General features: G+C 34.5%; 1 protein-coding gene across 1 annotated transcript; it reads right to left on the bottom strand.

Annotated features, from left to right (window-relative positions):
- Positions 1-19,644: 19,644 nt before the first annotated feature.
- On the bottom strand, positions 19,645-25,292 carry LOC128230942 (centromere protein J-like). Its single transcript, XM_052943371.1, has 4 exons — positions 25,266-25,292; positions 24,115-24,188; positions 23,319-23,514; positions 19,645-19,773 (listed from the first exon to the last, which is right to left on the bottom strand). Exons 1-4 carry the CDS (start codon positions 25,290-25,292, stop codon positions 19,645-19,647), a joined length of 426 nt encoding a protein of 141 aa, XP_052799331.1.
- Positions 25,293-25,871: the final 579 nt, after the last annotated feature.

Here is a 25,871-nt window from a genome sequence, read left to right as displayed (position 1 = left end):
CCATAAAGTACATATGACCATAACTTCTTTTAGTTTTGCATATACTGCTTTCTGAACAGTAAATGTAAATTACGCAGGTTATTATTTTTATTTCCTTTCGCAGGTTGAAGCTCAGCACATAATGACAAGGTATACAGTGTGGATATGACCATTATGCTCCATGCTGTAGACAGAGAAATGGGAGGGCAGGAGACGTACTGATGTCGTGCATAAATGATGTCGTTGCCAACACCCACAACTCATTCACATCACCTTTTACACCAACAACAAATATACCGGTAATTAAACTTTTTAGCCAGCTCAAAATCATTCTAAACACATTTTCTGCATTGATGGAGCTACTATATTGTATCTGCTATAGCCATCAGTTCACCCCTGCCAAGTCATACCTTTAATTTCCATTCAACTAAAATAAATATATTTGTTTACATGAAATATCATTAAAATGGCGCAGTACTAAATTTATAAATCAAAATACATTTCAACTAACTACTATGTACACAGAATGTTCAAGATTAAAATTTAATAATAGTATGTGTGAACATTTGCAGAAAATCTGAGCTAAAGAGACCCAAGGGAGCATCAAGGTAGTCAACCTACTGCAGACTGGAGTTACATTTGGCTTATGTCACAAGGCTGACTGTTTCCATGGAACTGATTTTGCTTCCTTACCATTCCTACATTTTGATCAACTGACAGCAGATCAATTGCATCTTAAATAAAACTGTTCTGACATATGAAAGCAGCTTCGTCATAATAGAACTGAACCGCTTGGAATGAAACCAACTTTAGTCATAAACACACATTTAATGTGTGCTTGGACATTCAGTAGTGAACAGTTTAGTTCTTAACATTATTAAAATAAGCTTTTTTAACATTTTGAACTTTCAATTCTCTGCCTGTCCTTCATGAACATTTTTATGCCTAGAAATACCTTTATATGAACAATCAATTTAAATAACAGCTTCTCACAACATAATATTTTGTCAAGTTTTAGAAAACATACTCAAAACACTTCAGTAATGAAATTGCTTTTGAAAAATCATTTTATTAGTTTACAGTATGAAATAAATAGGTATTTCACCAGCAAAGAAAACCTCTTAACCTGAAAATACATGAAATTTAACTTCAATAACATTATTTCTAAAAATTGGAAATATTCACTATTACTATGTGTTTTGAAATTTGTTTGTACAAATCGCTGCAAGTATATCAACTTATATTGTTCTCTCAATTGTATCATGTTTATTTAATTGTTTACACATAACTAAACCACAAATGATTAAGTTTTGATCGTATTTTATGTTTGTCTTGTTTAAAACAAATGTTACTCAATAGATTTTTATGATGGGTATACTTTCTAGTTTTTCATGTAGTATGTGATAATTGTCAGCTGCATCTTTTCATTCAGGAAAATCTGTATCTAAATTTCTTTGCAAGCCACCGACCCATTCTTTGCCTCAAATGTAATGATACATGTATGTTTTATGTGGTTGCTGTCAGAACAGGTATTAGTATTTATGAACCCGATAGTCAGTACACGAAGTGCTCAAGGTGAGCTATTGTGATCGCCTTGTGTCTGTCATCAACAATTTGAGTGTTAACACTCTAGAGGTCACAATTTACGCACACTCTTAATGAAACTTGGTCAGAATGTTACCCTCAATAAAATCTTGGACGAGCTCGATATTGGGTCATCTAGGGTTAAAAATAAGTCTCCAGGTCAAATTGAAGGAAAAGCTTGTTAAAACTAAAGAGGTCACATGTATGACTGTATCTTCAGGAAATGTTAATATTTCAGAAGGTCAGAATGTTAATATAATAATTTTAAGGTCAAGTTCGAATCTGGTTCATGTGCAGTCAAAAACTAGGTCACCAAGTCAAATTGAAGGAAACGCTTGTTAACACTCTAGAGGTCACATTTAGAACTGTATCTTCATGAAAGTTGGTCAGAATGTTTATATTATTAATCTTAAAGTCAAGTTAAAATCTGGGTCATGTGCGATCAAAATCTATGTTACCAGGTCAAATCATAGGAAAAGCTTGTTAGCACTCTAGAGGTCACAATAATGAGTGTATGTTCATGAAACTTAGTCAAAGAGTATATATTGATTAGCTTTAGGCCAAATTCGAATCTGGGTCACGTGTGGTCAAAAACAAGATAACCAAGTCAAATTTAAGGAAAAGCTTGTTAACACTGTAGAGGTCACATTTAAAATTGTATATTCATGAAAGTTGGTCAGAATGTTTATATTAATAATCTCTAAGTCAAGTTTGAATTCGGGTCATGTGTGGTCAAAACTAGGTCATTAGGTCAAATCATAGAAAAAGCTTGTGGTCACGATATGACTGTATGTTCAGTAAAGTCATAATGTTTATATTAATTAGCTCTAGGCCAAGTTCGAATCTGGTTCATGTGTGGTCAAAAACTAGGTCACCAGGTCAAATAATAGGAAAAGCAAGTTAACACTCTAGAGGCCACATTTATGAGCATATGTTCATGGAACTTGATCACAATGTTATTCTTGATGATCTTTAGGTAGGGATTGAAACTGGGTTATCAGAGGTCAGAAACCAGGCCACTAGGGTCAAATCATAGAAAAACTTTGTAAACACTGTAGAGGTTACATTATCTCTTTGATCACCATGAAACTATGTCAGAATGTTTGTGTTTATGAAGTCTATGTCACACTCTAATTGGATCAGATGAGCGATAAAGGGCCTTCAGGGCCCTCTTGTTAAAAATTTATTTTTCATTTGCTCAATTGCTATGGTATTTTTTTTAAGTTTCAAAACATCAATCTTGTGATATAGCTTTAGTGTTGCATCCCCCATGACCCAAAGCCTTACCTTTTCTTAAACATCTGAATATCCAAGTAAAAATTACTAAAGATCATGAATTTTTGTTTTGTCAATTCACAACAATTAAACAGACAAGGGCTGATATCCAAATGGTACTCATTGTGTACTGCCAGAAATGAATAATTTTATGTCAATAACTTGAGCACACCTCACCTGTCAACAGTCATTAATTCTTTAATAATTACTTCATGGTTGCCATACATTCAAGTCAGCCTTCCATTCAACTGCAAATAATCTAATAAACTCTGGTATGATTGTTCGTTAAAAATGTCTCTTTTCTAGCAGTTGTGAATTGACTCATTTTCAATCCCATATAGATCAATAAACAAACACCAGAGTTCAAATGAGATTTTAGTTTCTTAAAATGCTTCACTAAACCTTTTCACATTAGGGCCTTCTGACAGAGGCTAGAGCACTGTCAAAACATTTTGGAAACCTGTTTGTCATTGTTTGATAAAACGTATTGCCTTATCTGCCTTTGGTAATGGAACGAAGGAGGGGCTCCTTGAGCGGCATAGACTGTTCATTGTTTTATTTACAATGATGTAGTGGAAGAAAAGTTATCTTTGATTTAAGTCTTCATTTTAAACAAAATGTTGCTTCCGAAGTAGCATAAATTACGTTATTTATCACTGTGATATACACACGCTGTAAATTATGCTTTGTGTGAATTTGTTAATGTGGTTTTACAAATTGAACTGGTCTGTGGTTGTTGAGGCATTGGTATCACAGTGGTCTATGTGTTTGCCTGTTATGTTTTGAATTGTTTTGGAAATCATTTTTCCAATAAATTCATAAAGGTATGCACCTCTATATTTCTTGTTTTTATTTCATTATAAAGACGAACATTTAAGTTGTTGTTTTAGCCTTTGTGTAAAAGTTATCGTTCCAGATTAATGTATGATGTATGGTTCAAATCCCTATTACATATATTTACACTACCGAATGTTACATTGATGCTGCCAGCATTCAGCAGTACCGTTCCTCAGCACTTTCAGTGCTTTGATTACTTCTATAAAGAAGGTTCTTAGTTCAATGCAAGCTCTTAAATTTAATCGTCGTAGAAAATCTCTCAATCAAATTTACCTTTCCTTCTTAAAGTGACACTCTTATTCAAAACCGATACATACACATGTATAACAAACATACATTTTTACTGATAAACCTTAAACAAATTACTAAATAATGCATTTATGGGAAATATTAATTACTGATAACCAGATTGTAGCTGTGTATTTGATAGCAGAAAGCGCAAAAATATTAAATGATTGGTGAATGCTTAAAGATTTTTTGTGATTAACTATAGTCTCATAATGTAGAAATACGGTTTTTTGTGCTCATTTCTTTCTAATAAAACTTGATATTCTTCATAAGAACCATTGTTTTCAGCATTTTTTCATCCTCTTTGGAATATTTAAACAATATTATTAATTGTGGTAAATCTTATTTGGGAGTAAGAGTGCACCTTTAAGACAAATCCTCAATTATGTTTCAGTAAGTAGGGATAATTGTACTGAATATGAAAATGAAACACTCGAGAAAATTCAATGTGAGGTAGCTAGAATTGCTACAGGTCTTATATGGTCTGTGTCAGTCAATCGCAAACTTGAATAAAAAATTTGGTTTGATTTTCTTATCGGATAGAATAATAATGCAAAAACTCATTCTAGTGTATAAATATAATTGTGGAGAACTACCATCTAACCTATCGCACCTTTTCCTAGTGACAGTAAATGATTCTAACCCTTATAATCTACGCAACAGTCAAAGTCTAGTAACACTAAATAGGATATTAGAAATCTACAGTCGTTCAACAATTATTTCCGCCATTTCAATGTGGAATAAACTCGATGTAGACAGAAGACACACGCATTCACTCTCGTCTTTCAAACGAAATTTAACACATAGTTTTAAAGGATCTGATGTTCCATCTTAATTTGTCTTTAGAGAACGCCGCTGGTCGGTTTATCACCCACGTATAAGAGATAACTGCAGTGATCTCAATTCAGACTTGTTTAATAATCACAACAGAGGCTCTCCGTTACGTGGTCACTGTAATGCTAACGAAGATGCCGAACACTATTTCGTTAACTGCTCACCGTTTCACTCGAAAGGCAGACTTTTTAAACACTAGATTTGTCATAAACGATTAAGTATTGCATTCAAATGAAACGTGCAGAACGTGTATTTGTGCTAGGCTTGCCAATTAATAGTTTAAAAATTCTATAAAATCTGAATTCTGAACGCAGAAATGTTGGATTGATCATGTTACCAAAGTAAAAATAGTGACAAATGATCACGTGTTTGGGACAGAATGTCACTTCAATATTGACGCTGCAACTTGTCAAAATACAAGAGAGAGAGAGACGCAAAAGCTACATGTTTCACCTGATTTATATTGAAGTGAATATTAGAGTTGATTATGTATTTAAAATAATAATACATGCTTTAAACAACGCTACTTTTCAGAGATCTCTCAGACCGCGTACAGACAGCTAGGCATCTAAGACAAGCGGAGGTTTGGCGTTTATCTGCCGACCGTGCCGGGAGTAGAAGTGACTTCGTAGAGAGCTTTTAATGCCTAGTCTCGAGCTGAGGACAATAGATGTTACAGAGAGCCAGCAAGCAGAATGCTGAGCATCATGATGGCGGTTTTGTTTGTAATGTAGGACTACGCTCCATACATTTAAAACCTGTGCGAAGAGGTGAGTTAACAACGTTTTGTATAGTATCATTTGAATTATAATTCTTATAAAATAACCATATTGCATGAAATGCTATTTCGGGTCCTTGAGGTAACAGCCGAATGTACCACTGCTGACGACATCGTCGATGCGGCCTACATGCAGCAGCACGCAGGCGATGAAGGGTACATGCAAATTACAAGAGATGAGGTTAGTTTAGTTAAATAAACTATATTGATCCATTTGTACTACAATGGGATTAAGTGTTGAACGCATGTTCAATCAGGGGAACGAAATATGGATATTATATTATATTGTTACAGATACCAGACTTTCATGATGGTTCAAAAGTGCCAATCGCCGACTCCACAACCACGGACGTCAGTACCGTTGCTGACGAAACCTCATCTAACAACACTGCAGACAGCAGCATCGATTTCGACATAACACACCGATATGTTGGAGGGAATTATGGCGTCAGAATGTGATGGTCATTTTTTACCGTTGTGGACTTGAGATCACCAATACTTGTTATGTATTTAATTATATTTATGTATTTTGTGCAATGTTGTTGATTTCATAGTAAATTAGAAAGGGAATACTCATTTTAAAACATAGTATTTCTCTTCCTTTCTGAGTCCATTTTGTCTCTTGAAGAAATAGCATGTCTGTTAATATTCTTAACAACATCGATGTCATCTACTGTATACATTGATATGCATACTTTGGGTAGTATTTATTATTAATTCATGATATAAATACGAATAATAAGTATAAGAAAAATAATAATAAAAGTAGGCCGAAAGGACCAGGCCGAAATGGTAATTGGGTCGAGTTGACCAGGATTCTCTTTAACTGCTCTCTATTTACAGTCGAAAGGCAGAGACTTTTTCAAAAACTAGACATGTACATCCTCTGAACACTAACAAACTACATTTCGGATCTTTTAAACTCGCATATGATGCTTATGTTGTAATAATTACGGAAGAACATCACTCTCCGATTTTATTTCTTACACATAGCTTAATATTTACTTTTTCTACGTATTTATTGCATTACACGATCTATAAATTAGAAACCTCTTCTCGTAGTTATAGAACACCTTATTCTCATTCCTATGTATATGAACACTACATAACTGCATTAAATATTACATTTGGTTTCATAGTTTATGTGACAACGTTATTATTCTGTTTTTCATGTGACTATTTGGGAAAGGACCGTAACTGATGTTGAAAAACTCGTGGCCCAATCCCTTAATTTGCATGTCCTTTTTATATGAACTTTGTTACATTGCTTTTTTTCGGGTGCAAAAAGTCTATTTCACTAAAGAATGTTTATTAGGAAATTTATTTAGTGGTATATAAACTTTACGTGTTTGTGACCCGGGAGTACCTAAAGCTACCAAAAGATATGTTGTATTACCCTTTTTTGCATTCCGGCAGTAGAATTGTGACATTTAAAACCGTTTCCAGTATTTGAAATAAAAACATGGATTTTAAAATTTTCGGAAGCCCACAGACTCAAGTGCGATCTCGAAGCTTGCCGGAGATGGCCGAGTTGTTACGATTGAGACTAAGGTGTTTTCTTGGATGATTTGACGTTAAAGCTTGGCTTTTACAGCAAATTATTTTGTTTCGATTATCAAGAATATACATACTGTTAAGACAGTCAACATTAAGTAATTTGGATCGGAAATACATAAAAGCAACATTTTTCACGTTTTTGCTAAAACACGATTTGGAATGTGCATGGGGTGGCTGTTTCAAAGGAGTTTTTAATCTGTAATTTTTGGAATAAAACTTCAACTACAACTTTGTTCATCTAAGAAAATATTTACACATGCCAATCATAAAATTTCATTAAAGTGAAACATAAAGGTTTTTCTTATCAGGATTGATGGGCACCATCATTGTATCATACACGACTTTACTAGAGTATATAGTGTTGTATATAGCCATTTCATTGGTACGCTAAAAGACGGAATGTAGTCGAATTTACCCATAGGTGATGAATGCAAGAAACAGAATGCGTCAGCTGATGTTTAATTTGTTGTTCCTTCAAAGGAATTTGAACGAGATTTTTGAAGGCTAAAGTACTGCAAGTGTAAGTAATATAAGCATGATAGTTAACTACGTCTTAGTTTAAATATTTATAAATCTCTTTATGGTACAATGAATTTTAAATCTATTGAAATTTCCAGTTGAACATGCTTGGTTATTTAGGAATAAAATATATTTTTTTCACCATTATATGCTTTTCTCTCTAGCGTAGTACAAGGCTAACATGGCGACACGGACTTGATGATGCTATCTGGAATGTTATTTCGGGTGTGGATTCTAATGCTGAGTCTGGAGCCATATTACCATCTGCAGTTGAATGGCGGAGTGAACATAGAATTGTCACACGGCCAATGTCCGGGTTTGGAGGAGGAAGTACTAGTTGCTCGTGCAGACCTAGCCACGTGCGTTCAAAGATGCGCGGTGCGGCCCTGGTGCGCCGTTCTCGCCTTCAGTAGGAAGTTCCAACTGTGCTATACATACTCAACAAATTTTACACCTAGCTCTTCAAGTGGCCATATTTCCACGGGAATGTGTGTTTATGTAAAAAGGGAAGACATCAGTTCGGAGGTATCAATATATTTCAAATGAGATTTTGTCATTTTCAGAATGACATAATTTATTATGCATTTAATGCATTTGGGAGAAACTTTTACAATTTGGTGGCAATTATATCTTTCAATTGAACATACGATAAACGTTTGCAACTTGTAATATATCATAACTTCATGACAATTGTGATTCACTGTACGACTAGATGCCGTTGTAGCCTTTGAATTGAATACTTAAAGAAATAATAAAAGGTCAGTGGGTTTAATAATGCATCATAATGTACATTGTATATTCAGGAGGCAATGACCTGCACCCAGCTGTGTTTCCGTGTTCCTCAAGCTGTATGCGACTTGACCACTTTGAATTGTCATACAGGTACGAGACACATTTTTTAAACGTAAAGTAGAATTATACAATATGTGAGAAAGCAGAATGTAGCATGTTATATGAATGTTTTCCTTTTTAAAACTATTTGTCAGTCATATACCTAAAGGCGCACGTTATTTGTTGCTTGTTATAGATTATTATTATTTTTTGGAACAGAATGTCCTCGTTTCACACTCGACAATGCCATGGTGGCAGGCAACATGGCTGAGGAAGGTTCTAAAGCACGCGTCACGTATGGTGAAACTCGAATACTCGTTGGCAGCTCCGTGGTCACGTGCCAGAATGGAGCCTGGAGTAGCATGCCTGCATGCCTTGAAAGTATCCTTATTAACGTTTAAGTTTGTTTTTATTTGTTTGATATATTTGTCGATTTTGTCGACAGCTTATGTAAATATATGTCCTCATTCTGAATTATAATTTGATTTGTGCGAACAGATCCGGACAAGTGGGGTTCATCCGTGTACTCCGGTTCCCCCAACAACACAAGACCACACTCTCGCATAACATCGTGCCAACGAGAGTGATTTATATAATGTTTTAATTACTTGTTTCAAAATCGTTGTAAAACATGTTAAATTTAAACTTAGAATGTTAGTTTTCAAAACGATCACCACACTCTTAGCTTTGTTATACTAAGCTGTAATATAATAATGTCCGACCAGGTAGTTGTGCAGGCTTGAAGCAGTGCAATCCCGGATACGCTGACGGCCATTACTGCTTAGTCCGGCTGCGACTCGCACCCGTCGAGTATATAACCGGTGAGCTGTACTGAACTGCTTTAGCTTCATATATACATGTACTGTCATATGATAATTACATTCCTATTCAAGCCTGAATCAACTGATATATGTTTCGGTTGTGGTCAATATGATTGATAGCTCAATGAATCACCAAACTGAGATGTATTCTCACCCTCTTTCTCCATTACTATTTTCATACATGCTCTCTTCGTTCATTCTTTCTTTTTCTTCTTCCTTTTGTTGTTGCGGAAATCATCATTTTTATACATACATTCAAACGCAATCTTTGGCTATCTTAAGGTGCTATGCTGCATGTGTCGCGAAGCTGTCATAAACAACATATTATATCCTTTCCGCTACCATAGCCGCCTAATGCAGACCCTAAATTCGGGTGTCCCCATTACCTCTATCATACACCGGCGAACTACCACAGCAGTGTAAACCGTACTCAAATTTTCGGCTTCTGATTACCGCTATCGTACAGCGTGGGAATACCGCTTATTTTTATAATCTTGTACATGTTATGCTAAAAGCAGAGACTTAAATCTCCCGATTAAAATGCGTTAGCAATTAGGTAAAATGTTTATCAATTTCGTAACAGTATAAATTGATAACACAATTAAAGAAATTAAATACAAACATTATATAGTACATAAAATTATATAACATAACACTCTTATAAATCAAATTTGCATTTCACGAATAAGTGACATATACATTATCCCTAATTAGGTAATGTTCTAGAGAAAATGTATATTTTTCCTTTTAGTTAAACCCTTTAATAGACACATTTATACAATAAAATGCATTTTATTGTTTTTATTATGTAACGGCAATTAAAATATTCACTTATTAATATATATGACATTTCGGCATAACTACGCTCTTGTTGACTTCGGAAAAATACAAAACTCTCATTAATACACTACAGATATGATAAATTTTGAACAAATGTAGGAATAACCGTAGACGCGTTTTGTAGTAATTTGATTGAAGACAATCATCAGTAGGTAAACGCACATGCAAAACAGCGCAATGGTAATCCTGTGATATGTAGGTTGTGGTAATTTTCATCTTCGGTGTTGGCTACTTCTTAATGTTTATAAAACTACTATAGGCGAGTTATGTAGATAGGAATTACTTCTTTGAACAAGTTGTTAAAGTACATAAAGGATAATATTATGCATTAATACACTCTGGTAGTTCTAGTACAAACATTTCAGGTATATGTATTTCAAAATTGCCGGAGACGTTTAATGTTATGATTATACCACGTGTGCATGCATAGATACACTATGGCAGTTTTAACTTTTGTAGTAACTCGATATTTATGTTTGTTGTTTTCCTCATAAATACGCTATGGCTAGTATTTGATATTTCTAAAACAGCATTTTTGTACTACAGTAGTAGAAAAAGGTTTTCCAAAATATTTCAAAAGTACAATGCTTAAAAAGATGTTTGTAAGGCAACGTTGCGAAATGTTTTTATTATTTCAATCATAGTATGCATGTGTGTGCTTGAATCTGAGTAAATTAAAAAAAAATCCACATAAACACTCTCTGGAATGCCATGTGTAACTAAACTATGTATGTATAAATACGCTATTTTAGCCATGCTTAATTTTAATGCAGACATCACATTATGTGTCATTCTATGTAAAATTCAGTAATAAAACAAAAAGTGAAACTTATGATTTAAGAAGTGGTGTAACAATGCTTGTGTGTCTAGTTCATTGTTGTTTGGGTCCTTGATGTGTACCCCTTAACAGGGCTTATTATTTACTGTTCAACTAATGGGCTTGTCCCTGTAGTTTTCATTATATTATACATATATTTGTTTATTTTAGTATTTACACATGCATAAAGCGATTACAAAACAATATATTTTTTTATTAAATAAATTAGAATGGAATTAAAATAACAATTCTCTATCATGATATTTTACACACATGTTCATTCATTTCCTATATAAATGTATACTTATAGGACTAAAATCCAAATACGGATTCACAATTAATTCATTGTTCAAGGTTATAAAATGTATAGAGCAATTATATACATCACAGGAACTTGAGGAATACATAGGGATAAAATCAAACATGACGAAAATCAATAATGATAATATTTTTTCTCCAATCAACAAAGAACACATGTACATAATTATATAATAGAAAAACATAGACCAAAACATAAATCAAAGTATTTGACTGTAACTATTATATTGCTAAAAATATCGCAAGATTTGTCACGGGAAACAACACCAGTATAATCACAGCATGCAATTAATGAAACAGCAACAGAGTCTAGTGGAGTTCCTGGTGCAATGCAATATCATCGGTCTGTAAAAAGAAATCACATATTGATGAATATTTGTTATAAAGATACGTTGTTAGCGACAATTGCATTGTATATATGTAATTTCGAATAATATGTCCACATTTTAAGCATGACATGTCTAATTCTATAAAAACATTAAAACAAACATTATTCGTCTCTTCAGGAACAAAAGGTTGACACCTGAACAACATTTTATTATGATTATTTCATCAATACTATATTGAAAATTTATTTTAATACATGATTGATCTAAATGGCACTTTCTTGTACTAGACTCTGAAATTCAAGATGTGCCATTAAACGGTAGAAATAATTTAATGTATGCATTTTCATGAACTTCAGAGGCCGTTCATTGTATCGATGTAAGGGTAATTTCAAAATGCGATTATAAAAACCCCATATATTATTGAAAATGTTTTACATACATGAGTTGTTGTTTTCCGTTCCTCTGTGTTTCTGGAGCCATAGTCTTGTTGGACTTGACCTCCATTCGGCCTTTCCTAGAGGTAATGCCACGATACGAAATCAAACATTTCCTTAAATAAAATAACATTTCATTTGAGTTTTATTTTATAAACATTAGAATTGTACTCGTGCAAGCTGACTCTTCACTGCACATTGCCAAAGAGGTCAAGTTAAAAAATGTCGCTTGTTTGTTTGGATTTCCTTATACGTGTGCTATTCCCGCCGATAAGTTGTTCTGCAACCTAATATCAGAAACATAAAACATTAAACAGCTGATTGATTTTAAAAGATGTTGTTCATGTTTCATTTTGGTACATGCAACGATCAATATGTTATTAAACCTGATTATGGTTACTATTTAACATTCTACAGCATGTTTGTAATATACTGTAAAAAAAGTATTACCATTCTCTCAAACAGCTTATAGGTAGCCGGAGGGTTGACGCTTTATACATGATGAATCACAGGCGAGATGTCCACGGCAAACCGCACAAATTATGTCCACAAAAAAGCACTTAGTGTTGGTACATTGTAAATGTTGACTGTCTACAACACCCATGTCCTTTTTTAATTAAAAATAACTTTGATGCATGTTTTTCCCACTTTCCTTTCGTATTTACTTCTTCCGTCAAAACCTTGTTCTGTCGGCTATTTATTATAGATTTAAACATGTCATCGGGTTTCACACATGTTTTGATTATTCCTATACAGTGGACATAAGCTTCCGGTCCGAAATATTTCATGCCATGTGTTTCCCTCTTCTGAGCATCCTAACTTTGCCATCTCTTTTCGTGGACTGATTTTGCGATTGACCAATATGTCCTTCCGGTGTTTAATGCGTGACACGAATGTATAGATTTTTTTCCAAACGCCAGAGGAACTGATGTTTTAAACTTGTCGGCAAATACAACATGATCATCCTGTGATGTTTTCTCTTTAGTTCTCTACAACTGTTTGAGAAAACCCTACTTCTATCTTTCGACTTTAGTACACCTGGTAATTCCTGAGATACCCCATGACACACGGAGCACCAACGATTCTTGAATGGTGACCGTGACATTTGATCATTGCTTCATCGACAGATATGTATTGATGCTTGTTTTATTAAGACATGCTCCTTTCCCAAACATCTCTCATAACAGGAGTCACTGTGGTTCCAATGTAACCTTGATGCGACCTTGTGATATTTGTCCGGTTGGTTAATTGTCTATTGCAGTGGTTTTCATGGCAACTGTGACAGCTATTTTGTAATGGATGTTATGTTGATACATTTGCAGTCACTATGGTTTCCATGATAACTTTATAGAAATCACGTAATATATGTCCGGTTGGATTTATAAGAAAGTTATAGCATATATTTCAACAGTTTTAAAAGGAAGCGTAACTAGCGTTTAATGACCTTCAAAGGCAACGTCGCCTTTGAAATGGGTTGTGTTATGTTGATTACGTATTATGTTTATACAGGAAATACCACTGCGTAGTTTTGTATACTTCTAGATTCAAGAACGCTACCAAAGTGCTCTTCAGTGACTGATTTAGTTTAATTCACACATGAAATGTCTACCTTATCGAAGTTAACACACAGTCCTTAAAACAAATATCACAGTAATACCACTGTGCAGTTTTGCTCATTTCTTAAATTTAACAGTGATACCACAGCGTACTTCTGATACAAGAGGAAAAGCATAAGCATGCTATTTTATAAAAGCAAATTTACAAAAGCCAGAGGCGAATAATGTTGAATGACTATTTTTAAAGAAATACCGTTGCTTATTTTTGCATGATTATTATATTTGAAAGAAATTCCGTAGTGTAGTAACTGTTTCTAAGACAAAGTACCATAGCGTATTAATGCTGTTTTTAAAATTCACAATCCTTCTTATTTTAATGAAAAACTTACCACAAATTTGTGGAAAATGTGCATTTTGCGGCTGTGGAACTGGAAGTACCTACTTTTTCGGTACGTTTCAGTCGTCTAGAGTATTCCTACAGTAAAACAGTAGCGGTAACCAGCACCCTTGAAAAATTGGTCTACATTAGGCGGCTACGGTAGCGCGTCGATGAACAGTAGCGGTATTCGAAAGGATATACACGTAATTGGAATCGTCCAAACTTCTCATTATTCTACATTAAGTGTGATTTAATTCACACGGAGAGAAACAATATAAGCCATGTTTTCGTTACAACCCGATTCATTGTATAAATGTAAATGTTTTAATTGTAATTAATGTGAATTTCGATGATTAATATCAATTTTTCAGTTTACCCGGAAACAAACACGGTTTTGTACGGCGGATCAATTAAGTTACCGGTAGTCAAGGCGAGGTTCCAGAAAATTCGAATAGATTTAGCAGTGAGTAGTATCTTCAGTCTTAATATTCAACTTTACCTTGCCATAAAGCCCACGGCTGAAATCGTGCCTGCTTAAATGGTAATACTTAACGGACTGGGCTGATTTGAAGGTGCCCATTTGTGGTACAGATCAAAACCTGCTCATCTGTGTAAAGCTGCTTTTTTGTACACGTATATACGTCTGCTGTGATACTAAACTGCAAATTGGCCATCATTACAGACCATGGGGATTGAAGTTACAGACAGAACGTTCGCAGTGATAGACCTACCCCAATATGGCAACGTTATCATATACGGGAGGGCACATGCGTGCATAAATAGTTTCGACACGGCCGGTTACTTCAGCATCGACACCGCGGGGACGGGGCTGGTCGTAGACCCGGAGGTAACAGGGCCATAAGACATGTTTAACAAAGGACACAGCTGTCCTCACTTTTGTGGTCACAATGTAAAATTTGAAGAGTAAACATTTTTATTTTAGTAAGAATGTTGAAATCGACATACATGAAGATTATAACGGTATCTTCCATGGCCGAGAGTGTAAGATAGGTTCATTCCGACCCGAGCGTAGTGTGTTTTGCGGAAACGAGGTTTACACGAGCGGCTATGGTAAATGCTTTTTCTCCCATTTCAGTTAAATTTTTACTCCCCACAAAATAGTAAAAGTAGTCTTGTTTGGTTCAACGTTGATTTTGTAATGGTTGTTGTATTTCAGCTGAAGTGGAAAATGAATGGCTGGATGCCCGCGATGAGAGACTTCCATCGGATCGCAAACGGCCGTCATATATCTGCATGGTGCGGTGGCCATTGTGGCGGGTGTGAAGTCAACGGTACTCTCACCCTGAGGTTTAACCCGCTGGACGACGGTAAATAACTCTTCACAGTAATATATGTTGTGGATACTAAGTGTTTATTGAGCACGAACATCACATATAAAGTGTTTCACACATTAATGATGATAGTGATCACGAAATTCACAAATCGATTTGTAAAAACAAAATGTATGCGGTAAAACATGAGACGGAATCAGATAAGGTGATGGCATACAGGAATTACATATTTCATAGAAGATTTTCAAAATTTGACCGGGTGGCCTTGTATTGGGTCAAGCATGGTCCATCATCAAACTTAAGACCAATTTCATTTAAAAAGGACTGAAATGTTGCCTCTTCAGTATTAAGCAAAATAATATCGTAAGAAGTATTACATGCGATGTATTTTTGGCCCGACCCATAATCGAACCTGAGCTAGTTCTCATCTAAACAAATTCTGGTTAAGATATGAAATAGTTGTAAGATAATATGAACTAAAATAACTTCGTGACGGCTATATTTCCTCCCCATTTACCGGGTGTTGTTCTATGCTGCCTGACGCAGTGGCCATTATATACAATTTGCTAAGATAATGGCATTGTGAAAGGCTATAATCTTACTCTGTGTTTCTTTTTTAATGCAGTAACGGTCGGAGAGGCGGTGGAGCCAGTGTGTGTGTGTGTGTGTGTGTGTGCGTGTGTGTGTGTGTGTGTGTGTGATTCGTGCTGGAATGACATCGGTCAATAAATTGGACAAAACATACATACAAAGTATGCTATAACCCCATGTGTTATTTTGTGCGTTTGTATTTTCTTGATTTGACGAATCTGTAAACTTTTGTCGACTATTACTAAAATCCCGAAGCGCGGTACCACCGTAGCGTTCTTTTGTTCACTTGTTTAAAATGGACTTAACTTCAATAAAATACATTAATTTGCATTTGCATATATAAACGTTTAAACATAGCTGAATATGTCTACGACAAAAAGTACATCTTATTGAACTATAACAATACTTTAAGGCAAAACGCGGGGTTTAGTGAAATCGCCGGGTTTGACACTTTTATTTTCTCTACTGTACAGTAAAATGGTATTCAACGACAGTTACAAGAGTCCAGAGTTTAAATGATAAGTTATAAAACTATGAAGTGGTGTATACAGGGTGGTGGTGTTCATCTGTAATGATAGTTAAAAATATCTGCCATTTGGCTTTGGGTCACAATGTTTTTTATGAGATCAATTGTAATGGTTCTCATATGGGCTTTGTCAATCTGAACATTTAAGCATCAAGTATCATCATGTGAAACATATAGATCTTGACATTATGTTCAAGTTTCATCATGTGGGCTTTGTCAATCTGGACATGAGGGTCAAGTATCATCAAGCGGGCTTTGTCAATCTGGACATGAGGGTCAAGTATCATCATGTGGGCTTTGGCAATCTAGACATAAGGGTCAAGTTTCATCATGTGGGGGTCTTTAAGTTTAGCTGATAATTAAAAACAAGTCAATCAAGGGGAAAAGCACCTTAAATTATAACCCAGTGTGGTGGGACCGAATAATGGATAAAACAATTACCCGAATATATTTCATATTTATTATACAAAGTTAAAAATTCCCGATCAGTATATTATCACAGATAAATTCATACTCTAGAACTGCCTTGGGAAAAACTGTATACAAATACAATTACTAACTTGCATTCTATGTGTATTTAACAAATATATTGTACAATAGTTCAGTCCCTTAACAATGAGATTATTAAACAAACAATAATTAGCACAAAAACTGGCAAGGAACAATACATTGACAATTCATTCTAATTAGAAGATGTTAACACTGTCTTTAATATACCATAATGTATTTGAAATACAAATGCATGCACAGGCAAAGACATCAAACATCAATCAATATGTCTCCAGGGAGAAGAGGCTTTTGCAAAATATTTGAGAATGGCACACACCCAATACTGGCACACCCCTGATATCACATGATAAAGGATTGTTGGGTCGGTTCTGTTTCAGAAAACATGTTTAAACATTTAAATATTTCATGTTCTTAAAACATTTTTTCTAGACTTCTAAATACTTGTAAATTTCCAATTTATATAAATGTAGAACACTTTGAAATTAAACAACATTTGAATAATATATTAAGGACTTTTTCTGCTCGACTGCTTTCGATCAGAATCAAGACATGTAACTAATACCTAACATGTTACCTCAGCACGTAACTAAAGCAATAAACACTTAATCGAAACGCTTAACACAAATGTACCTTTAAATCATTTTAAATAAGTTTCATGATATTGAAAATATACAACGTGTTATTAATATATGAGCCGCATTGCGCGATTTTGGGCCTTCAGACATATATTTGCTATTATAATGTTTTAAGGTATTTGAATTAAAAGACCTTTTAGGAAGTAATTCTGAAAATTTGATGATGATATCATTTTGCGTAAGATACGTGTTTACATGCGAGACCATGTATTGCGCATTACTAAATGTGACGTCATTCACATGAAATTAATGAATGCACCAGTCAAATGTAACCACAGCTCTCCCAGGTCCGGGGAATGGTGGGGTCTTAAAATCCCCGCCCTGCGGCGAGGAAATGATGGTAAAATCCCCACCAAATGCCCCCACACCCACGGGACCTTATGTTATGCCCATTTCCTGCTCTATTTTGCGCGAAGACAAAAACACCCCATTCACCCAGCACTGCGGGGCCACCTGAAAGGTAAAAACATGGCTCATTTCCCCGGCTATCCCCCCGGACCTTGGGGCGGGAGGGGGGGGGGGCGTGGTTACAATTGACTGGTGCATAACGTATCAATATTACAACTAACTTATAATTTAAGTTATTTTCTTAACACGAAATCTTTAAGGAACATACATTTAGAAAAAAATGATGATTCATTTCCATATTTTTAATACATTGTGCCAATTTAAACACAGACTATGAATGCAGTCAAAAAAAGTCGGGACGAAATCCACGGTTGCTATGGAAACATGATGAGTAAACCAATGGTCATAAATTGTTGAGAGAATGATGCACCAAAACAAACCTTTCAAAGAAAGCAGTTTGGAAAAAATTGGTATACATAGAAAAAATCAGTATTATTAGCAATTTTTATCAATGAATATTTCATTTGTGATAATTATGTCCGAAGACCCAAATTTTCGCGATGCGGCTCATATGACTTCTATACACTTGGTATTGCTGTCTTTCCAGTGTAGATTTAAAAGGGGTTTATGGCGACAAACTTTTTCTCTTTCCCGTATCTTAATTGAACTATGCTCATTTTAATACAACTTGTTTACACCAGGATTTTCTAAAGGGACCAGTTCATATCATATTGATAATTTATAAACTCTTATGCCATTTTTTGTTGATATAAGTCTGACAAAACGGGGTGGGCCAATTTCGAACATTGTAATATCATCTGGCCCAACCCTTTTGTATATATATATATACACTGAAATATTTGCATTCGAATGTGTTATGTAAACTTGTTTTTATGCAATAAAATATGATTAAATCAAAATCAGCTGTTAACATTGCTCAGTCATATTCAAACAAAGTGTGGTAACATAAATCATTGGTCTTATGCCAAGGTACCAAGCAACATTTAAATAAAGGAAAGTCTGGACTCTTCTGGCTTTCAACCTACCGGTACGGAAAATAATCTTACAACCCTTCAACAAAACATTTGACTTGACACCAAACATGAAGTATCATTCATGAGAAAGCATACTGTAATGGACCCTTTATCAAAATATCCTGTATTTGAGTTACAAATGTTACAAATAAGGTACAATCTTATTCAGAACTAAAAGTTCATTGAATGAACAATAAAGCGTGTAGCTCAGTCTTTTTTAGGTTTAACTTTTAAACTGATTGATACTTCCCGACCACTGTTGTGAAGAACTGACAATCAGTACCTATGGCATGACGATGGTGCTTACTGACAAAGCTTGTCATCTTTCAACTGTAAACAATTTAAATACTCCCAGAGCTATAGTTTGTGTACATTAAACTTTTTATTTTACAAACCAAATAAGATTAAGTTAATATTAAGTGAATATTTAACACTGATAAATAGCTTTTTTAAAATGTTGAACATAATCATAAATCAAATTCTCAATTCAACTATGAAAATAGTCTTACAAACTTAACTGTAATCTTTTGTTCAAATATAAATAAATGATTTCTCTGATCAGTAAATCATTTTGCTTTGAAATAAATACAGGACTCAGGATTAAGGAAACAGCATTATCAATTAAAGAAAGCTAACTGAGATACAGTCGTTGACAAGACTAGGCAAAATATATCTCTGTCCATTCAGAATAGCTAAGACACTATATCAAAGAAATTCCCGTGTAAGTAGTTTTCAGCACAGCCTGTCCACCACGATATTGCCATCATTGTCCTTCACCCTTAATCTCCCATTAGAGTAACGCGTTTCCTGGCGCCCGTCCGGGTAAACTGTCTTAACTGTGCCGTCTGGGTATTCCCGACTCTAGAAAGTTTGAAAAGGGTGACTAAATGAAAGGAAACTATAGGACTATAGGAAAGATGTATTTCACAAATACATTTTTGCAAAATGAACATTAGCTTTGTACTGTAGAGTTTTTTATCAACAAACATGAATAGTTTAAAATCTGCTATTAAAGGCATTATTTTAACTTTAAAATATTTAATTATTTACCGCGTAATTTACTTTCACTTTTGGTTTATAGTTTCTGCAGTATTGATGTTTAAGGGTCATTGATTATAAACTTTAATTTGAATGGCTGTTCGTTTTAGGTGTATAAATAAAGAAAAAGTTCTCGTTTATTCATTAGAATATTTTTTCTTTGGGTTGCAAGTTTGTAGAAATTTCCCCCCTCCCACCCTGCCTTATAATATATTACTAAAAAAATTCAGTTTGTGTGTGCTTCATGTTTGTTTAAATTGGTAATTGTATGAATTATTGATATGTCTTGACAAAATATGTATTTCATTTATTATAGATAATAATTGATTTTGATATATACAGTACAATAGTAATCAGTATGTTTTGGTCAAAGGATTTTCATATAAATGACTTCAATGTATATTTATATAATATTTATGATTCTATTACTAGTAGTATTGCATAACTGTTTAATTGTTTGGTATATTTTTATGATTGGATACATTTATGTATTATTTAGTATATAAGGCGGTTTGCTTGTGTTGAAATTTGATGTGCCTACTTAAATTAATTTCTTGTTGATTTGTCATTGATTGATGAATTTATACTTAAATAAATTTCTTCTTGATATGTCATTGATTGATTTATTTTTCGTCAATTTTTTTGCAACTCGATAAAGTTCGAATTATCAAATACATTATGAACTATGACTTTGTGATTGTGTTGTTTATTTAGTGTTTGATAGGAAAGTTGATATTTTAAGATCAGAGTTTTTGTCTACTGGTTACAATTATTAGATTCATAAGCAGATTATTAATTTACATGTGGTACTGTCATCTATGAAACTCCAAGCTTAATATAAATCAATATTAGCCAATGCAAACTTAATCAACAACATGTGTACAAATTAAAATGAAACCAAATTAGACCAGACATTTCATTAAACTAAACAAAACAAGAGTTGCTTTTAAACATCACACTCTCAGAGCTCCGCTCTGTCAGAAACATTTGCTACACTGCATTAAGCTGTCTTTAAAAGAAATGAATTGCAAATGGCTATGACCTTGATCATTTACCCAAAATTAAAACAAGAGGGTCCTGAAGGCTCTGAATCGCTCACCTGATCCAATAAAGATCATCAACAATAACATTCTGATCAAGTTCCATGAACATATGGTCATAAATGTGGCCTCTAGAGTGTTAAAATACTTTTCCAATTATTTGACCTGGTGACCTTGTTTTTGACCGAACATGACCCAGATTCAAACTTGGCCTAGAGCTAATCAATACAAACTTTCTGACTAAGTTTCATGGACATACAGTCATATATGTGACCTCTAGAATGCTAACAAGCTTTTCCTATGATTTGAACTAATGACCTAGATTTTGACCGCACATGACCCAGATTTAAACTTGACTTAGAGATTATTGATATAAACATGCTGACCAACTTTCATAAAGAAACATTTATAAATGTGACCTCTAGAGTGTTAAAAACCTTTTCCTTAAATTTGACCTGGTGACCTAGTTTTTGACTGCATATGATCCAGATTCGAACTTGGCCTAGAGCTAATCAATATAAAGATTCTGACTAAGTTTCATGAATATACAGTCATAAATGTCATCTCTTAAGTTCTAAAGAGCTTTTCCTATGTTTTGACCTAATGGCCTAGTTTTTGACCACAATTGACCTAGATTTAAGCTTGACTTAGAGATTACTAATATAAACATTCTGACCAACTGTCATTAAGATACAGTTATAAAGATACAGTTATAAATGTGACCTCTAGAGTGTTAACAAGCTTTTTTTAATTTGACCTGGTGACCTAGTTTTTGTCTGTACATGACCCAGAATCGAACTTGTCCTAGAGGTAATCAATATAAACATTCCGACCAAGATTCCCAATGATACAGTCATAAATGTGACCTCTAGAGTGCTTACAAGCTTTTCCTATGATTTGACCTAGTTTTTGACCGCACATAACCCAGTTTTAAACATGACTTAGAGATAATTAATGTAAACATTCTGACCAACTTTCATGAAACCTTCATAAATGTGACCTCTAGAGTGTTAAAAAGCTTTTCCTGAAATTTGATCTGGTGACCTAGTTTTTGACCGCACATGACCAAGATTCCAATTTGCCTAGAGTTAATTAATATAAACATTCTGACTAAGTTTCATGAACATACATTCATAAATATGACATCTAGAGTGCTAACAAGCTTTTCCTATGATTTGACCTGGTGACCTGGTTTTTGATCGCATATGACCCAGATTTAAACTTGATTTAAAGATTATTAATATAAACAATCTGACTCACTTTCATGAAGATACTTTTATAAATGAGACCTCTAGAGTGTTAACAAGATTTTGTTTCAATTTGACCTGGTGACCTGGTTTTTGATCGCACATGACCCAGAATCAAAACTGACCTAGAGAGTATTAATATTAACATTCTGACCAAGTTTCCTGAAGATACAGTCATGAATGTGACCTCTATAGTGTTAACAAGCTTTTCCTTTAATTTGACCTGGTGACCTAGTTTTTAACCCCAGTTGACCCAATATCGAACTCATCCAAGATTTTATTAAGGGTAACATTCTGACCAAGTTTCATTAAGATAGTGCCCAAATTGTGACCTCTAGAGTGTTAACAGTCAAATTGTTGACGATGGATGACGGACGACGGACACAGGGCGATCACAATAGCTCACGTTGAGCACTTCATGCTCAGGTGAGCTAAAAAAGGGGACATACTGACAGATGGACGTACGACGTAACAACATGCATTATTCTACGTTAGCCAAAGTTGTGGGGTATAATAAGTAATTTCACAGTCAAGGTTTTACGTAAGTTTCCAAATCAAGTCATCTATTGGTTGTGGACAAACAAGCCTACAATTGAATATGCATTGCCCTAGATCATATAGTTCTCAAGTTATTGTGTGGACAAAATTTCAAAACATGTTTATTGTGACCTTGACCTTTGATCTACTGTCCCTCAATACAGTAGTGGTCATCTTATTATCAAGTACAACATAAAACTGAAGTTTCATGGTTCTAGGTCAAATTGTTTTATTGTGCCCACAAAGTTTTTATAAGACTGCCTAACATTGACCTTTGACCTACTGACCAAAACACTATAGGGGGTCATCCACTGGTCAAGGGCAATCTACCACTGAAGTTTCATAGTCCTTAGTCGAATCATTGTTTAATGGTTGGGCAGACAAATTAGTCATATGAGGCAGACCAACCTACTGCTGACATTTGCATACCTATATCTGCCCCATTTTTCGAAAGTGCCATAATACACAGAGAAGGTCTGATAATTTCTGTTTCATGAGGAACAAAATTCTCCGAGTATTTCCATAGCTACCTAACAAGACTCACCTTGTACTCCTGTGTGTGTATTTCCCGCTGCCCATTCGGGAACTCCATAGTTTTATTCCCATTCTTCTCCAGTCGTATCACTGTGCCGTCCGGGAAAATACTCTCCTCAGAGCCATTTGGAAAGATGTATTTGACAGTCTGGTCAGGGAATGTGATCTCCTTGGTACCATCTGGGTACAGCTTCTCTGTTTGCTCACTGAAATGGTACAGGTTAAGCGTTTAAGTAAAAACACTTACATCTGTAGCTGATATATCTTTAATTGGATGAATAAAAAATTGTGCATATTGGAAGTGAGAGACAAGTTTTTTAACTTCATGGATAAATTCTATCCATGGGCATAATCATTAGTACATGAAGTACCTTCTTTATCAACAATAAGCCCAAATATAAATTGAATCCTAGATTTTCATCCAATTTTTTGGAAAATAGGGGATGGAGGTGACATTTTATTTTTTTATTTTCTTAGATGACTGTTTCATTGTTGGATATCTGTCCATGCTCTTTCTTATTGCATAAGGGGCGATATACAGGTGATAAGTAGAACGACGAACACCATCGTAACAATTCTGCTCTTCTATAGGGGAATGTTTACATAGAGACTGACGTATGAATAAATGCAGTTCACAGACAGTACCGGACTGAAACGCAAATACATAGCCCAGATCAACAATTTTATTTCATTAAATTAACTTAGTAGTGGTAAAAAAGAGATGGCAGGCGAGGATGAAAATCTAGCAATTATTTTATAGTCACCTAATGAGTATATCATCCAAAACATTTTTCATTAATACTTACTTAGAAAATTGCAGTATTTCCAACCCATCAGGGTATGCCGTGTGTGTACTTTTGTTCTCAGCATAGTAGTAAACCTAAAACATGAAATTCACATGTTTAATATGATTTGTATAATAGCTTAATTGTAATCATTTAAAATAGGAAAACTGCATTTGACTAGCTTGGCATTACAGAAAAACTATGTATATGTAAAAGTTCTTGCCTTATCCAATTAAGATGAGATCGTGACAAAGTGTTTAATTAATTTTTCTTGTGACTATTGCGGAAAATCCCATTTATAATTGCAAAATAAATTTATCTCCTGCAGACTTGGCGATAAACAGAACGATCGAAATATTCATCTCCTGCAGACTTGGCGATAAACAGAACGATCAAAATATTCATTTACTCTAGAGTCTAGACCTTGAAATGAAAAGAACAATCGAAATACTCATCTTTTGCAGACTTGGCGATGAAAAGAACGATCGAAATACTCATCTTCTGCAGACATGGCGATGAAAAGAACAATCAAAAAATTCATCTTCTTCAGTCTTGGCGATGAAAAGAACGATCGAAATAATAATCTTCTGCAGACTTGGCGATGAAAAGAACAATCGAAACACTCGTTTTCTGCAGTCTTGGCGACAAAAGAATGGTCGAAAAAACTTATATTCTGCAGATTTAGTTATAAAAATTGATCGAAATACTCCTCTTCTGCAAGGCTTGGTGATAAAAAGAATGATCGAATATATTTTCTTCTGCAAGACTTGGCTATACACAGAATGATCTTATAACTCTTCTTCTGCAAGAGCTCATCTTCGATGGACAGAGTGATCAAAATACTCCTCTTCTGCAAGGTTTTGCGATGAAATGAACGATCGAAATACTCAACTTCTACGAGTCATTTGTTTGTATACTCGACTACTTTACTATATACCTATAACTTCAAAGTCCCGCCATTGTGAGCTGTACAGTAAAGATACTTTATACAAACCTTATGTTTAGAAGCCAACCACACCTGAACAATATATAAAGCCAAAGTGATGTTTTATTATGTAATGGTTTTATTTCATGCATATCGGTGAAAGAATGAAAAATATTGGTGAATGGTTACTTGATCATTTCACTCTGGCTCGAGTGAAATGGTAACATTTGATCACTCCACTCTGTACAGACAACTCGGGACTATTCTTTTCCATCTTTTATAAGATTTGCTTCCCTTGACTTGGAAAAGTACATGAATGTAACAAGTTGAGTACATGTTTGTTGTCGTCTGTAGTGCAGTAATAGACACAATCGCCGAGTCGTATAGAATTGTCAAAATCATATTATGCAATAGTTTTAATAAAACAAACATTTTTGCGATTGATTTTAACTATTATAAAAGATCAAACTAACCAATTCATGTATGAACTATTTCATGGAACATACTGTTGCAATTAATCCTCTTGGTACGTATCGGTTGAATATGTACTTGGCCACATATGCTAGTAATAGAGTTGATAGATCATTTCTTCCTACAAACTCTAACCGCGTACATGTATGCACAAGCATTTTGAATTTGACCAATTTCCTTCAATTGTTAACCTTCATTAGTTCGATTTCAAGCATTTAAATTCGTCTGATGTAACATTATGAAACAAAGTCCAATCTGGTTTTACGACCGAAAATATGGCATATATTCGGTCCAATTTTCTTGCCTAAAAGTACACTTTTTCACGTGAGGGGGGGGGGGGGGCGGTGTTGCTATGATTCTTTTTTGAGATATAATATTGTTA

This window comes from Mya arenaria, chromosome 4, assembly GCF_026914265.1.
Source record: "Mya arenaria isolate MELC-2E11 chromosome 4, ASM2691426v1".
NCBI classification, from domain to species: Eukaryota; Metazoa; Mollusca; class Bivalvia; order Myida; family Myidae; genus Mya; species Mya arenaria.
The sequence above is the reverse complement of the archived record's forward strand: the minus strand, read 5'-3'. Positions and strand labels throughout refer to the sequence as shown.